General features: G+C 53.9%; 1 protein-coding gene across 3 annotated transcripts; it reads left to right on the plus strand.

Moving 5' to 3' along the window:
- Positions 1-3752: 3752 nt before the first annotated feature.
- Positions 3753-16626, plus strand: EFS (embryonal Fyn-associated substrate). 3 transcript variants are annotated; one of them, XM_007536541.3, is made up of 6 exons: positions 3753-3917; positions 9890-10162; positions 10321-10461; positions 10543-11265; positions 12022-12108; positions 16054-16626. In XM_007536541.3, the coding sequence occupies exons 1-6, from the start codon at positions 3900-3902 to the stop codon at positions 16486-16488; spliced, it is 1677 nt and encodes a 558-aa protein (XP_007536603.2). In that variant the 5' UTR covers positions 3753-3899; the 3' UTR covers positions 16489-16626. The 3 variants fall into 3 exon arrangements, with proteins under 3 accessions (XP_007536603.2, XP_007536611.2, XP_060031302.1); XM_007536549.3 differs by lacking the exon at positions 9890-10162; XM_060175319.1 differs by lacking the exons at positions 9890-10162; positions 12022-12108.
- The last annotated feature ends 480 nt before the right edge of the window (positions 16627-17106 follow it).

The following is a 17106-nucleotide window of genomic DNA, read 5'->3' on the forward strand; positions in this document are numbered from 1 at the left end:
TAGGAAAGCTATCAGGGGAGGGGATGGGATATGGAGATTGGGTGGTGGAAACTGTGTGGAGTTGTACCCCTGCTATCCTACGGTTTTGTTAATGTCTTTTTTAAATAAGTAAATAAATAAATAAGTATTTAAAAAGACACTAAAAAAACTGAAAATTAAAAAAAAAATGGCCATGTCTGAGGTTGGGTGAGGCTTAGCTATCATGCACCCCAGAGTCCTAGTTGCCACTCCCCACCCTGCCCCAATTCTCATGCTGAGTTTTCTCCAAGCTTGTCTGGAGCCCAGAGCTCCCCCAGCAAATGAGAAGTACACTGAGCCTTGAGTGCAAAGGAGAAGGCAGAGAAGAGGCACCAGGGCAGGAAACAGCCTTCCCTGCCTACAACAAAGAAACATTTTGGCTTTGGGAAAAGCACAAGTGGAGGGGAGGTGGGACATGGAGACAGAGAAGCCTTGGGGGAAAAACAATATACTAGGTACCTTACATACATCCACTCCTCCCAGAAGTCTCCACGTCACTGTGCCAGGTGACAAACAGGAGACTCAGAGACGTGCTACAACTTGACCAAAGTCATGTGAATAACCAGGCTTCACTGAAGACTGGGCCCTCCTCAATCACTATCGAACAGGCCATGGCCGGTGCGCCGCTATGTTCCATCGCTGGGGAGCCAGAGACGACCCGAACTGCCCCTGCGGCTACAGACAGACTATGACCCACATAGTCAACGACTGCCACCTCTCCAGATTCAAAGGAGGTCTCGAAACTTTACATCGGGCTCAACCTGACTCTGTTGACTGGCTACGGAAGAAGGGCAAACGCTAGAAGAAGAAGAACTGAAGACTCTTGAAAGTCTCTCTTCTGTGCCTGGACTCCAGAGGCTCAGTCGGGATTCCCTGTAGGCTTGTCAATACTTTGTCTCACCTACTCTTTGACCTCTCAAATACCTATTCTGACCCTGACACGCCTCCCCCACCTCATCTCCCAACCCTCCCACCCTGTCTTTTCTTACTTATGTCTGTTTCTCTCTCCTGGGTCAGCCCATTTTCCTTTGCAGAGTGTGTCCTGCCTGCCTCCATCCTGAGCCCCAGTGTGCCTGGGCAGAAATCCTCCAAGAAGCAGACAGTCTGTGCCCCAGGTCCCCAGACCCTCAGGGCCCCAGGGCTGGGTGTGGAGGCAGGCAGAGAGTCTTCCCTCTGACCACTTTCAGCCAGGCCGGAGCTCTCCCTGCATTCCATCTGGGAATGTTAAAGCTCTACCATCCTGAGGGAGTTTGTTGAAGATTCCCAAGCCCACATCCAAGTCTGCTCTACCTCTCTGAGCCAAACCCAGACATCCTACTGCTCACACATCCTACTGCTCAGCCTGAAACACCAAATGTTCCCCGCAGGACACACACACACACACACACACACACACACACACACACACACCGGGCCTGGCAGTTGGCCTGTGGAATGTGGGGAGGGGAGGAGGAGCACTTGCCCAAGATCTCAGGTTCACAGTGGTCTTAAATTAGACATTTCATGTTCTCTCCCAACCAACAATGATAGTCACTGATGGGTTTTATGTGTTTGAAGTGTTGGTCTGTTAGATGTAAACATTGAAAATACACTACAACTTTTCACCCCTTTGGGCTGTCACTTAAAAAAAAAAAAGGGAGTCGGGGGGTAGCTCAGTGGGTTAAGTGCACGTGGTGCAAAGCACAAGGACTGGAGTAAGGATCCCGGTTCAAACCCCCGGCTCCCCACCTGCAGGGGAGTGGCTTCACAAGTGGTAAAGCAGGTCTGCAGGTGTCTTTCTCTCCCCTATCTTTCCCTCCTCTCTTCATTTCTCTCTGTCCTATCCAGCAACAACGACATCAATAATAACAACAATAAAACAAGGACAACAAAAGGGAATAAATAAATATTAAAAAAAAAAAGCAGGGCAGGGGTAGATAGCATAATGGTTATGCAAACAGACTTTCATGCCTGAGGCTCCAAAATCCCAGGTTCAACCCTCTGCACCACCATAAGCCAGAGCTGAGCAGTGCTCTGGTAAAAAAAAAAAAAAAAAAAAAAAGGCAGAAGGCTTCCTTCCCATCTCTGAGATAAGTCACAGATGATGGGTGTCCCTCACACCCACCCCCCACCCCAGTACCCCCAGCGCGGGGAGGTGGACAAAGGCAGAGACATTGAGGGCTTGTCACACACTGGAAAAGTGCAAGCCCCCTAGAGCTCTGTCCTTTCTGTTAACTCCCTGAGGGCGGGGTCCCAGCTGCTCTGAAAGGATGCCGCCCCCTTCAGTGGGTGCAGTCCTCTCTGGGCTCCTCCGAGGACTGCTCCAGGCAGCTGGAGCCAAGAGTGAAGGTGGGGGAGGGCAGCAGGGGACAGGCCGGGACTAGCAGAGGAGTGTGCGGGCCGCTGGGGAGCCAGACTCCCTGGCTTCACCTGCCTCTGAGCAATGCGTGCCCAGCCCAGCCTGCCCGCCCGCCCCAGGCTAACCAGGCCGCCACTGCAGAAGCAGCCCCAAAGAAGAAGAGAGGCTCCTAGAAGCGCAGAAACTAGGGAGCGCCCTCCCCAGAAGGGAAAGACGGGAGGGGGGGGTGTTTAATGCCCTGGAGGCAGACAGTGGAGCGTGGCAGAACCGGCAGGAGATGGAAAGTCCACGAGGGAACTCAGCCGAGCCCCCAGCCCCGCCGCCACCGGGACCCCAGCCGGGAGGGGGCGTGCACTTCGGGCCGAGGGTCCTTTGCTGAAACTCTACACCCGCTTTAGAAGGGTTCATCCTCCTTTCTCCTCCGCCCCTTCCCTCCCTTATCCTCCCTTTTCCCCTCCCTCTTTTCTCTTAATCCCGGGACAGATCCCCGCGCCGGAGCGGAGGGGGAGCGCATCGTGAGGGCCGGGAGCCCGGGGAGGGGGGCCGCGAGCTGGGAGCGGGGAGCCTGGGGACCACGCGCGGCCCGGAGCGTCCCCCGCCTTCTCCGGGTCCCCCGCTCCGAGCCGGGCCACTGGACCCCGACCGGCTCCTTTCTGCTTTGTGGGCTCTTCCTTCCTTCCCAGAGATTCCAGGGTGCAGCTGGGAGCACTGGGGCCCAGCCCCGGGGTGCTTGTGAGCAGAGGGGGCGGGACCCGAGGAGGGAGCCGGCCTGCGCGCAGGGGCAGAAGGGGCGCAGGCAGGGTTCCCCCCCACACCCGCACCGCCCCTCCCAGCGCTTGGGGAGCCGTCCCGCCCCTTCGGGCTGTGCGGCGCGCAGGTGGGGAGCGCCGTCGCGGGCCGTGTAGAGCAGGGGTGCGGGGGTCCGGGCCGGAAGCTGCCACGGCGGGACCTGGCCGGGCAGACACGTTGTCGGCTGCCTTTGGCGCCTGCCCGGCCTCCTTGCCCCAACCTGGGCGAGTTGGAGAGGAGCGAAGGTCCCTCGAGCCGGGCCCCGTGCAGTGCCCGGGGCCACGCCGACCATCCTGGGAGTCCCGCTCCCCGGCGCGGCCCCGGGGTGGAGAGGCTTGGCCCCAAAACTTGCTTGTCTGGCCCGACCGCCCGGGCGGCTGCTCCCTGCCCTCGGGGCCGCGCGGAGCGGTTGGCGGCGTCGAGCGCAGCCCGGGCCCCCGCCTGCTCGCCCGGTCGCCGGGGAAGGGAGCTCGGGCCACGCCAGCTGGGGGAGGCCGCGGGGACAGCGCGGGGCGCGCGCCCTTGGATGAGGTCCCGCAGCGACGCCCCGGCACGCCCCGCTCCTCCTCCTGCCCGGCCAGGCTGCCTCCCATTTGGGGACTTTTGTGGTGTTTTCTTTCTCCTCCTCCAACCTCCTCGGAGGCCACGACTCAGGCGCCGCGGCCGGGGAGCCGCCTCCATGGTGCGGGGCAGCCGCAGCTGAGTCCGCGACACCGAGCCGGGGCTGGAGCAGGGCGCCCGGGAGGCCAAGGCCATGGCCATAGCCACGTCGGTGAGTCCATCAGGGAGAGGAGGCCGTGAGCCGGACACCTCCACCGCCGGCCAGCCCTGCACTCCTGCCAGTTCCCTCTGTCTCGCTTTGTTTTCCTCCTCGGTCCCTTCTGGCTCCAGTGACCCTCTCCTCTCTCTTTTTTTTTTTTTTTTGTTTGTTTGTTTGTTTCCCTCTCTCCCCCTTCAGAGTCTGAGATGCCCCTCTCCTCCCCTTTCCATTCTCTCCCTTTTTCTCTCTGGAGGTTGGCCCTGGATGGAGGGCTGGGGGCAAGTCTACCTGAGTCAAAGCTACTTGATTGTGGGCGGGAACACAGGGCCACTGGGGGCTAGCGACTGAGCAGCCAAAAAAGGCTGAGAGGGGACTGGAAGCAGCGGGTGGGAAGAAGTAAGCCACCAGAAGGGATGGGAGAAGGGGAGACATAGAGCAAAAGAGGGAGGGGGAGCAGAGAGGAGGGGAGTGATGTCAGCCCGCCTCTGGCCACTTTCCGGGGACTGGGGACAAAGGGAGGAGACAGCTGGCATGATGGGACAGAGGGAGGAGGCCTCTAAGAACGCTGGTGGCCCACTGCCAAACCCCCCATTCAGACAGCCACTCCTTCACCAGTAAGCTGGGTCCCCCTGAGGGAGAGCCTGGCCACCACACCCATCAACCCTCCGTCTATGGACAGTTCTGGCCCTGGTTCCCTAAATTGCAAGGCCCGAGGGCTTGGCCCCATTGGGTAGAATTCAAACCAAGGGCTGGGAGGAGCCCTGTGTGGCCACACCTCTGCTTGCAGTCCTTCCCTCCTGGTGTCTGGATCTAAGCATCCTGTTCCCTGCCACCTGCTCTCCCTGGGGAGGGAGGTTAGGGATTAGGAAGACACATGGTTCATTGACCTCCAGTTCTCTCTCCTCAGTCCAGCCTCCTTTGAGTTTCTCCATATGGATGGTGGTGAGAAGAGACCCTGGCTGGGGGCTGGAGACGGGAAGCCTGAGTAAAAGTGGTGCTCAGACAGAATTGTACAGACTCACAGACTCGGGAGCTAGTTAACTTGGTAGTCCCGGAGAGAGACTTTTCTTGTTACTCGAAGGTGTAGTTTGATGCATAGGATCCTAGTAATAGCATGTATTGACAACTGATCACATGCCAAGCCTTGGCCTGTTTTGTTTGTTGCAGTGCCTGATTCAGTCCTTACAAACACACTTCAAGGGTAATGTTATCATCTGAAGGTGAATATTCAGATATGGGGTTCTACAGAGGAAGCTAAGGTTCAGAAAGGCTCAACAGTCTGCCCAGAGTCATCCAGCTGAAAAGAGTGCAAAACCAGGACTGAAGCCCTGACCTGTCTGCATCAGAGCTATGCAGGGGCGGGGGGCGGGTTATTTTCTTGTTGTTTTTTGTTTGTTTGTTTTGTTTAATTTATTTAGGAAGGAAAGAGAGAGTCAGAACATCTTTTTGGCACATGCATTGCTGGGGTTGGTTTGAATTCAAGACCTCATGCTTGAGAGACCAATGTTCAGTCCATTGTGCCATCATATGGGCCACTCAGGACTGTTATCTTAGCCCCCTGGGTATATATACAGTTCAAAAGAAGCTGATGGAGTCATCAGAAACTGGTGTCAGCTGCCCAGCGTGTTTCCTTTCTGCAGTGCAACCTGCTTTAAAAGCCAGGCTGGAAGCAGAAAAGGGTTTGGGTGCATTTGGAGGCCAGTGAGAAAACAGTTTGTTGTGGCACTCAGCTGCCACAAAGGGCTGGACACACTCACCACCTAAGGGAACCATCCTGGCTGAGCGAGGCATCCTCCCCGGGCCTGGTGGCCGGTGCAGCCTGCCAGAGGGCTGTGCCTCCAGGTTTCCTGACTGAATTAGTCATTTGCTTAGTGATTGGGAAAGCAAGCCTGCTGCTCGACTCCACTTCTGTAAGAAGCCGCAGCTGCCTGGGACCCACCGGGAGGTGCGCTCCCTTAACAAACATAACCTAAGCAAAAAATACTTTGCTGCTGTAAGTGGCTTGTGCTTGACTCAGCTGCAGGACATACTGGAGCCAGATCCTCTGAGAAGTCACCAGCAGAGGAAAGTTGGATAGAGTAGAGAGCCCTCCTGTGTGTCTGAGTCATATTTGAGTCACAAGCCCACTTGACTTAACCACGATTACTAACGTGAGGGGGATTGAGGCTTGTGACTGTGGAGAGGCAGTGGCGCTCACAGGCTGCAGAATAAAGCAGGCGAGTTGAGGTCACGTCCCACCAAGCAACAGACTAGCTGCGGGGCTGGGTAATAATGCTACCCCCTCTGGTCTATTCCTTCTCCCAGTAGGATAATGATGGCCCCTCCTTTCTTTCTTTCTTCCCTTTTGTTGCCCTTGTTTTATTGTTGTAGTTATTGTTGTTGTTATTGATGTCGTTGTTGTTGAGTAAGACAGAAATGGAGGAGGGGAAGACAGAGAGGGGGAGAGAAAGACAGACACCTGCAGACCTGCTTCACCACCTGTGAAGCGACTCCCCTGCAGGTGGGGAGCCAGGGGCTCGAACCGGGATCCTTATGCCAGTCCTTGCGCTTTGCGTCACCTGCGCTTAACCCGCTGTGCTATTACCCAACTCCCGGCCCCTCCCTTCTGAGGCGGTAAAAGTGAAAGGAGAGGGGCCAGTTGGTGGTGCATCTGATTAAGTGTTCACATTACAGTGCGCAAGGACCCAGGTTCAAGACCCTGGTCCCCATCTCCAGGGGAAAAGCTGCACTAGTGGTGAAGCAGGGCTGTGGGTGTCTCTCCCTATCTCCTCCACCTTTCTCAGTCTCTGTCTCTACCCAATAATAAACAAATAAAAATTTTTTAAAAAAATGAAAGGAATTGGTTGAGGCAGAGACATGTACATGTCTTAAGTGTGTGATCTGCACTTTTAGCTGTGGTTTGTCACCTAAGCACATGAGTCTGAAAGGACATGACTTTAGGGATCCCCACCAGGCAGAGCTGGAAACGGGCTGATGGTGTTTGTTCTTGGGTGGTCGGTGTTTATCTCTGTCCACGCACACATCAAGCACGTGATTTTTCCTTCTCCATGGCAACTTCAACCTCTTCTGGTAGAACCTTATTATTTCTTTTTAATTTATTCCCTTTTGTTGCCCTTGTTGGTTTATTGTTGTAGTTGTTATTGATGTCGTCGTTGTTGGATAGGACAGAGAAATGGAGAGAGGAGGGGAAGACAGAGGGGAGAGAAAGACAGACACCTGCAGACCTGCTTCACCACCTGTGAAGCGACTCCCCTGCAGGTGGGGAGCCGGGGGCTCGAACCGGGATCCTTATGCCGGTCCTTGCGCTTTGTGCCACCTGCGCTTAACCTGCTGTGCTACTGCCCGACTCCTGGTAGAACCTTATTTACCCTGACCGAGAACAAAACCTTTGCTTTGGTTTCTCTTCCTTATCAAATCCAGGTCCTACCTGGTCTGGACTCCCCCTGTCTCTCTGAATAAGGGGGTGTCTAACACTGCTGACTGTCCACTTTGGCATATGAGTGATGCTGACAGAGCTGCTGCTGCTTCTTAGGACTTATTTGTTTATTAATGAGAGAGAGAGAAACAGAGCATCATTCTGACACATGGGATGCTGGGGATTGAACTTGGGAGCCCGTGCTTTGCAGCCCAGTGCTCTGGCCACTGTGCCTCCTCCCAGGAGACCTTAGTAGGACTTCCCCCATGCAAGAGACTTTGGAGGAAATCCCTTCAGCATGTTGTCTGAGAAGAGAGTCTGTCTCAAGCTCAGTCCCTGTTGCAGGGGCCAGGAGTACAGTAGTGCCTGTTCTCACAAGACTTCCCATATAAAGTAGATGTCGGGGGGGGGGGGGAGCAGGCCATGGCACACTGGGTTGAACACACATATTACAGTAAATAAGGATCCAGATTCAAGCCCAATAGTCCCCACCTGCAGGAAGACGCTTCACAAGTGGTGAAATAGTGCTGCAAGTGTCTCCTCCTTCCCTCTCAGCCCCTTCTTGTCTCTATCCAAAATAAATATAAACACTAGTAAATAGAGGGGCCACATGGTGGCACAACCAGTAAAGCGCACACATCACGTGTGAGAACGTGAGCTCGAGGCCCGGCCCCCATCTGAAGGGAGGAATTTCATGAGTGGCAGAGCAAGGTGTAGGTGTCTCTCAGCCTATTTCTCACTGTCTTTTCTTTTTTAAAATATCTATTTATTCTCTTTGGTTGCCCTTGTTTTATTGTTGTTATTGATGTCATCATTGTTGGATAGGACAGAGAAATGGAGAGAGGGGGAAAGACAGACACCTGCAGACCTGCTTCATCGCCTATGAAGCAACGCCCCTGCAGGTGGGGAACCGGGGGCTGGAACCGGGATCCTTACACCCGTCCTTGCCCTTTGCACCATGTGCACTTAACCTGCTGTGCTACTGCCCAACCCCCCCCCCCTTTAAAAATTTTTTTATTTATAGAAAGGAGACACTGGGGGCTGGCTGGTGGCACACCTGGTTGAATGAGCACACATGTTACAATGTGCAAGCACCCGGGTTCGAGCCCCTGGTCCCCATCTGCAAGAGGAAAGCTTTGCAAGTGGTGAAGCAGGGCTGCAGGTGTCTCCTTCTGTCTCTTCCTTCCTATCACCCCCTTGCCTCTCATTTTCTGGCTGTCTCTATCCAATAAATAAATAAAGATTTAAAAAATTAAACCTAAAAAAAAAGGAAACACTGACCAAAACCATAGGATAAGAGGGCTACAACTCCTGCCGTCTTTTTTTAACCAGAGGGGTGGACCTCTGGCTTCTGATGAGAATGGGGTTTGAACCTGAAGCCCTTCTGCCCCAGAGCCCATGTGCAGAGCCACTACACTAGGTCAGCACTCTGCTTTTTTTTAGTGGCCACTGGAAGCAGCAGACTTATAGACTATACAAGCATTGAGCCCCGTGATAATCCTGGTGGGGGGAAAAAAAAGGATGCCAACAGTATAAGGTATGGTGAAAGAAAGAATGGGTGGAGACAGTCACAGAACAGGGTAGGGAGAGGAGTGAGGACTTCTTTGAGAAGAAATTTATTTCCTATTTTTACTTTGTTTTTATAAGAGCACTGCTCAGCTCTGGCTGATGGTAGGGCTGGGGACTGAACCTGGGAGCTCAGAGCCTCAGGCATGAAAGTCTTTTGTTTATTTTTGCCACTGGGCTTCAGTGCATGCACCACTCCACCCTTCCCAGCAGCAGCCTCTCCTTTCTCTGTTTTGATCAAGAGGGGAGAGACGCCTGCAGCACTGCTCCATCACTCATGAAGCCTCCTTCCTCCACAGATGGATACCTGAGGCTTGAATCCAGGAGAAGAAACTTTTCAACAGAAATGAAAGGTGGGGGTAGATAGCATAATGGTGATGCCAGGAGACTCTCATGGCTGAGGCTGCAAAGTCCCAGGTTCAATCCTCCACACACATAAGCCAGAGCTGAGCAGTGCTCTGGCCAAAAGAGAGAGAGAGAGAGAGAGAGAGAGACCGGGCAGTAGCACAGCGAGTTAAGCGCACATGGAGCAAAACGCAAGGACCGGTGTAGGGTCCCGGTTCAAGCCCCCAGCTCCCCACCCACAGGGCTATCGCTTCACAAGTGGTAAAGCAGGTCTGCAAGTGTCTTTCTCTCTCCCTTCTGTCTTCCCCTCCTCTTGCGATTTCTTTCTGTCTTATCAAACGACAGCAATAACAACAATAATTAACAATAAACACTAAGAATGAGGGCAATAAAAGGGGAAAAATAGAAAAGTGGGGTCAGTCTGATGAAGAGTCGGGGGAGGGTAGTCTGGGTAAAGGAAACAGCAAGTGCAAAGCCCTTAAGGTGGGAATGAGCTTGTCCAGTTCTAGACATGTTCTGCAGAGGTGACACTGGAGGCCCAGTAAGGAAAGGCTGGTGCGGGGGTGGGGGGGTCAGTCTTTAGCTTGGAGAAGTAGTGCACTCAGGAGCTCTGAGTCACAGGAATTGCTGTGTATGTAAAGACCCCTCTCCCCACCAGGCACAGCTGGCCCGGGCACTCTATGATAACACAGCCGAGTCCCCCCAGGAACTGTCCTTTCGCCGGGGGGACGTTCTCCAAGTGCTGCAGAGGGAGGGCGCCAGTGGGCTGGACGGCTGGTGCCTCTGCTCCCTGCGTGGCCAGCAGGGCATCGTGCCAGCCAACAGAGTGAAGCTCCTTCCTGCCGGCCCCACGCCTAGTCTCTCCCAGGCACCTCTCGCCCAGCCGGTCTCCCCATACCCGGTCCCTGAGCACAGCAAGGAGGACCAGGAGGTGAGAGCTGCAGCCACCCACCCCCACAGCACCCCATTGCCTGTCCACCAGTCCTTTTCCCACTGGTTCAGGAGGGTCGATGTGAGCCCCTGCAGGACACCTGTCATCTGGGTTCCTGGATCCCCACTCCTGACTTCCCCACCTGTCTTGACCCCTAGGTATATGTGGTGCCACCCCCAGCTCGGCCCTGTCCTACTTCAGGTCCTCTGGCTGGCACTTGCTCTCTCTCCCCGGACCCCATCTACAAAATCCCCAGAGGCAGAAGCAGCCAACTGGCTGGTCGTGGAGAATCCTTGGAGGTGAGGTGCTCAAGGAGCAAGACAGTCCTCAGGGTGGGTCCCTTTTCCAGCCCCAAAGGTAACCAGCGTCTCCCCTTCCAGGTCTACGATGTGCCCCCTACCGCCCTCCGAGTGCCCTCCAGTGACCCCTATGACTCCCCAGCCTCCTTCTCCCATCCTCTGGGCCCAGCGGCCCCGCAATACCCAGGCGAGGATGAAGCTCCTTATGACGTGCCTCTGAACCCAAAGCCACCTTCCGAGCTGGAGCCAGATGTGGAGTGTGAGGGGGACCGGGAACCAGGGCCCCCCCTCTACGCTTCCCCCTCCAACCTGAAGCGGGCCTCGGCCCTTCTCAACCTGTATGAAGCGCCGGAGGAACTGCTTGCCTCCGGGGAAGCGGGGGGCAGCGACCCAGAGGCCATCTACGATGTGCCTCTGCTGGGGCCCGAGGCGCCTCCTCCAGAAACCTCAGGAGCCTCAGCTCCCGCTAACCTGGACACCCTGGCCCAGCTCCTGGCCAGAAGCCCCCCGCCACCACACCGGCCACGGCTGCCTTCGGCCGAGAGTCTGTCTCGCCGCCCTTTGCCCGCCCTGCCCATCTCGGAGACCCCCAGCGCCTCCCCGGCTCCGTCTCCCGCTCCAGGCCGCAAGGGCAGCATCCAGGACCGGCCTCTGCCCCCGCCCCCGCCCCGCCTGCCTGGCTACGGGGGCTCCAAGGTCGAGGGGGACCCAGCGGTCCAGGAAGTAGAACCCGACTCAGCCGGACAGCATAATGAGTATGAGGGCATCCCCATGGCGGAGGACTATGACTATGTCCACCTGAAGGTGAGCTCCATGCTGGCCTGGAGAAGTGGCAGGGGGTTCCTGCTCCCCTTCACCCTGCGCTGGGGCGCTGGCTACTGACCACACCACCGGTGCCACTGCCTCACCCCTCCCCAAAGCCACCTGGGGTCCTTAGGTCCTCTTACTGCTGCCAGAGCTCTCCCAGGCCAGAGACTGCAAACTCTGGTGGCAGGAGGAGCCAGGGGGCTGGGCGGTAGTGCAGCGGGTTAAGCGCTTGTGGGCAAAGCACAAGGACTGGTGTAAGGATCAGGGTCCCAGCCCCCAGCTTCCCACCTACAGGCGGGTCGCTTTGCAAGTGGTGAGGCGGGTCTGCAGGTGTCTATCCTTCTCTCCGTCTTGCCCTCTCTATTTCTCTCTGTCCTGTCCAACAACAATAACAGCAATAACAACCACAACAAGGGCAACAAAATGGGAAAAATAGCCTCAGGGAGCAGTGGATTTGTAGTGCTGGCTCTAAGCACCAGTGATAAACCTGGAGGCAAAGAAAAGGAAAGAAAGAAAGCCAGCAAAATAGCTCACTTGGATAGTGTACTGCTGTGCTGTGCAGGAGACCCAGGTTCGAGCCCAGACCCCACTGCACTGAAGGAAGCTTTGGTGCTGTGGTCTTTTTCATTATCTACATCTGTCTCTACCAAAAAACAAATAAAGAGGAGGAGGAGGAAAATTAAGGAGGGACAGGAAGGCGAGGAGCCACCACTCTCCCCCAGCCCTACATTGAGACCCCCAACCCTCTTGCAGGGCCTGGATAAAGCTCAGGGATCGAGGCCCCTGGACAAGAACGTCCCAGAAGATCCTGAACCACAGAGGGGGCTGCCAGAGCAGCAGGTAACCTAGTGGGTCATGCTGAGGGAAAGAGGATTGGGAACTTGGGTGGTTTTTTTTTTTTTTCTCTTCATCTCCATGGTTATTGCTGGGGCTTGGTGCCTGTACCACAAATCACTGCTCCTGGAGGCTATTTTCTTTTCCCTTTTGTTGCCCTTGTTTTGTCGTTGTTGTGCTTATTATTGTTGTTATTGATGATGATGTTGTTGTTGGATAGGACAGAGAGAAATGGAGAGAGAAGAGACAGAGAGGAGGAGAGAAAGATAGACACCTGCAGACCTGCTTCACCACTCGTGAAGTGACCCCCCTTCCCCCTGCAGGGGCCTTGAATCAGGATCCTTGTGCTGGTTTTTGCACTTAGAGCCATGTGGCTTAACCCACTTTGCTACTGCCCGACCCCGGGTGGGTATTCTTAACAGGACCATACAAGGGACCAGACACAGCAAGAGTTCCATGAAGGGACTGTTGCAGTTAGGATTCACCCAGAAGGAGCTGGGACTTAGCAAAGGGGATCAGGAATCCAGAAAGAGGGGAAAGAATGTGCTGGAAAGGAATCAAGAAACTCAGCAGGCAGGAGAGCAGAAAGATGGTCTGAACTAGTGCAGAGCTGAGGCCCAGTCCGACTGTGCATTCCTGGGTTCCTAAGAGACCTCATGCCTAATCCCATCCCAGCCCCACCACTCAGAATCCAGGGACTCTGAGGGCATTGGTTTCTTCGGGCCTCAGGATAATGAGGTATTCTTCTCAACTGAGCCTAGAAAGAATGGTTCTTACCATGACTATCACTTATGGGGTACTCACCCACGGCAGACCTTGTGAGCTGCGTACCAGGGAGAATCACAGCCACAGTTAGTCCCCAGCCAATGTTTGACATAGCGTCTGGTCTTCAGCCCTTCAGTCAGCCTTCACCACAGCCTACCTGGACAGAGGCTAGCCACCTGTGGCTGTCAGAGCACTCTCATGTGACTAGCCTGGATTGAAATGTGCTGTACTAGGCAAGAGAGATAGTATAATGGTTATGCAGACTTTCATTCCTGAGGCTCTAAAGTCTCAGGTTCAATCCCCTGTACCACTATAAACTAGTGCTGTACAGTCCTCTAGTTAGAAAGGAAGAAAGGAGAGGAAAAGAAAGAAAGAAAGAAACAAGTGTGTTTACCTTTAAAATGCACACCATATTTTAGTATGAAAAAAATGTCTCAATGATTTCTATATTGACAATATTTTGAAAATACAATAGAGTTTGGAAAAATACATCAATTTCTTTTTCTTTTATTCCTTTTTTTCTTTAAAAAATTTTTTTAATACTTATTCCTTTTTGTTGCCCTTGTTTTATTGTTGTAGTTATTATTGTTGCTATTGATGTCCTTGTTGTTAGGACAGAGAAATGGAGAGAGGAGGAGAAGACACGGGGGGTGGGGGGGGAGAGAAAGACAGACACCTGTAGACCTGCTTCACCACCACCTGTGAAGCCCTGTGAAGCGACTCCCCTGCAGGTGGGGAGTTGGGGGCTTGAACCGGGATACTTATGCTTTGCACCACCTGCGCTTAACCTGCTGTGCTACCTACTGCCCGACTCCCTCCTTTTTTTTCATGCGGTATTTGTATTCAGGGCCACATGAATGTACAATATTACTAAGTGGACTCCTCACCCCCATTTTTTTTTTTCATTCTTTATTTCCTAAGGATGGAGGAGAAGAGAAATACTGCAGCATTGCTCCATTATCCATGGAGTCGCTGCATCCATGGAGTGTTCCCATGAAGTTCCAGGGTTCAAACCCAGAGCTTCACACACAGTGATGCATGCACTCTGCTGGGTGAGCTGTTTCCCAGCCCCTGTATGCTTTTTTAATTTTTTTTCTTTTTTAATTACTTGAGAAAAAAAGAGAAACAGAGTATCATTCTGGCACATGTGTTGCCAGGAATTGAACTTGGGGCCTTATGCTGAAGCATCCAAGGCTTTATCCACTGTGCCATTTTCTGACCATTTATTTATTAGCCAGAACACTGCTCAGCTCTGTGATGCCAGAGATTGAACCTATGACCTCAGAGCCTCAGGCATGAAAGTCTTCTACATGACCACCATGCTATGTCCCTGTTCCCTTTAGATTTTTTTTTTTTTTTTTTCTCTGAGCACTGCTCAGCTCTGGCTTATAGTGGTGCAAGAGATTGAACCTGGGACTTTGGAGCCTCAGGCATGAGAGTCTCTTTGCATAACCATTATGCTATCTACCCTGCCCCATTTAGATCTTTTTTAATGTGGCTACTAGAAGACTGTAAATGATCTACAAGGTCCACATTATGACTGTGTTGGAGAATACAGCACTACAGTGCCCATCTTAGAGATATGGAAGCAAAGCCATTCAGAGACTTTTGAAAGTGTTTGAATCCTGACACCAAGCCTGGGTACTTTCCTGCACTATGTAAGAATCTAATATTGCTAGGGACCGGGGAGACAGCATAAGGGTTCTGCAAAAGACTCTCAAGCCTGAGGCTCTGAGGTCCTAGAGTTCAACCCCCACCACCAGAAGCCAGAGCTGAGCAGTGCTCTAGTTTTAAAGGAATAGAAAAGAAAAAAGAGAATCTAATGTTGCTGTTGTTTTTATAGACAGAGAAATTGAGGGGGGTCGGGCAGTGGCACACTAGGTTAAGTTCACACAGTATGAAGTATGCAAGGACTCATGCAAGGATCCTGGTTCAAGCCCCTGGCTCACCACCTGTGGGCGGGGGGGGAGGGGGCGGAATTCACAAGTGGTGAAGCAGATCCCCCCTCTCCTCTCAATTTCTCTGTCCTGTCCAAAAAAAAAAAAAAAACACAGAAATTGGGAGTTGGGCGGTAGCACAGCGGGTTAAGCGCATGTGGCTCAAAGCACAAGGACCAGCGTAAGGATCCCGGTTTGAGCCCCCCACTCCCCACCTACAGGGGAGTCATTTCACAGCTGGTGAAGCAGGTCTGCAGTGTCTGTCTTTCTCTCTCCCCTCTCTGTCTTCCCCTCCTCTCTCCATTTCTCTCTGTCCTATACAACAACAACGACATCAACAACGATAAGACAACAAGGGCAACAAAAGGGGAAATAAATAATTTTTAAAAATTGAGTAGAGAGGGGAGATGGGGGAGGAAAAACACCTGCAGCACTACTCCACCTCTTGTTAAGCTTCCCCATGCAGGTAGGGACCTGGGGCCCTGAACCTGGATCCTTGCACATAGTCATATGCACACTTGACTGGGTACACCCACCATGGCCTGGCCCCAAAAGTCTTAAGGTATCTGATGGGCTGAGGTAAGGAGAGCTAAAAAGAGAGCACTCAGATCTCCACCTTCAGGGGGACGCTTCACGAGCAGTGAGGCAGGTTTGCAGGTGCCTCTCTCCCTATCTCCCCCTCCTCTCTCAATTTCTCTATGTCTTATCCAATAAAATGGGAAAAAATGGCCATCAGGAGCAGTGAATTCATAGTGCCAGCAGTGAGCCCCAGCAATAACCTGAAGATTAAAGAGAGAGGGGGCTGGGTGGTAGCGCGGTAGGTTAAGCGCACATGGTGCAAAGCATATGGACCGGCATGAGGATCCTGGTTTGAACCCCTAGCTCCCCACCTGCAGGGGGGGTGCTTTGCAAGCGCTGAAGCAGGTCTGCAGGTGTCAACATGTCTTTCTCTTCTCCTCTGTCTTCCCCTCCTCTTTCGATTTCTCTCTGTCCTACCCGACAACAACAGTTATAAGAACACTAACAACCACAACAAGGGCAACAAAATGGGAAAAATAGCCTTCAGGAGCAGTGGATTCATAGTGCTGGCACCCAGCCCCAGCGATAACCCTGGAGGCAAAAAAAAAAAAGATTAAAGAGAGAGAGCACTCAGAGAGAAAGGAAGAGGTGAGGACTAGAAGGAGGGAGGGAGAGAGCAAGTGTGGGAGGAAGTGGCACTGATGAGTCTTTCTACCCTCTTGACCCTCAGGAGGCCCCGCCCCCCGGGGAGCCGCTGGTTCTGCCCTCCGGAGACCTCCAGCTCCTGCACTTCTATGCGGGGCAGTGCCAGAGCCACTACTCAGCCCTGCAGACAGCTGTGGCAGCCCTGCTGTCCAGCACCCGTGCCAACCAGCCTCCGCGCCTCTTCGTGCCCCATGGCAAACAGGTGGTGGTGGCTGCTCACCGCCTGGTGTTCATCGGGGACACCCTGGGCCGCCTGGCAGCTTCAGCTCCTCTGCGGGCACAGGTTGGGGCTGTGGGTGCAGCCCTGGGCCAGGCACTGCGGGCCACTGTGCTGGCTGTTAAGGGCGCTGCCCTGGGCTATCCATCTGGCTCTGCGGCCCAAGAGATGGCACAGTGTGTGGCAGAGCTGGTGGGGCGGGCCCTGCAGTTCACCACCCTCCTCAGCAGTCTGGCCCCCTGAAGGAGCTGTACCCCCCACCCACCCACCCACCCACCAGGCCACAACCTCCTCCAGGACTCGGGTAGCTGTGTGCTCTCGCCTTAGGGACAAGGAGAGGTGGTGCTATCCTCTTTCCCATTCCTTCCTGTCATCTCAGCCTCTTGTAAGGACAACCCCCTTTGCCCTCCAGCTTTTTTGTATGAGCCATTTTGTATAAATTATTTATATTTAATATCATTCCCTGCTTTGTGTAGGGGGGGGAGGGTGACAGACCCTTGGGGTGGGGCTGTAGCCACCCCCATCTAGACTGGAGGTCCTTGGCCACAAGAGTACCCAGCCTAAAGCCCGACTGCACAAAGAATCGGTGGTGACATCTGTCTCTCCAGGACATCAGTACCTCGCTGCCACTAAGAGTGAGGTCAGGGCACCTAACCCCCAAATGTGGAGGCTGAGGAGGGGTCAGAGGGCTCCTCCCTCCTGGGGAAACGAGAGAACTGGCTCAGGCACGAGGTATTCCTCTCAATAAACCCTGCTGTCTGGTTCTGGTTCCGAGTCCACTTCTTGGGAGCCTCGAGATGGGCATGACACACGCAGGCAAACCGAGGGGGCCCACAGCACGGACAGCTTACCTGCAACCAG

Source organism: Erinaceus europaeus, chromosome 16 (genome assembly GCF_950295315.1).
Source record: "Erinaceus europaeus chromosome 16, mEriEur2.1, whole genome shotgun sequence".
NCBI lineage: Eukaryota > Metazoa > Chordata > Mammalia > Eulipotyphla > Erinaceidae > Erinaceus > Erinaceus europaeus.

Coding starts and splice junctions, on each gene's coding strand:
- EFS (XM_007536541.3), top strand. Junction 11,266..12,021: donor ATGACTATGTCCACCTGAAG/GTGAGCTCCATG, acceptor ACCCTCTTGCAG/GGCCTGGATAAAGCTCAGGG. Junction 12,109..16,053: donor GGGGGCTGCCAGAGCAGCAG/GTAACCTAGTGG, acceptor CTTGACCCTCAG/GAGGCCCCGCCCCCCGGGGA.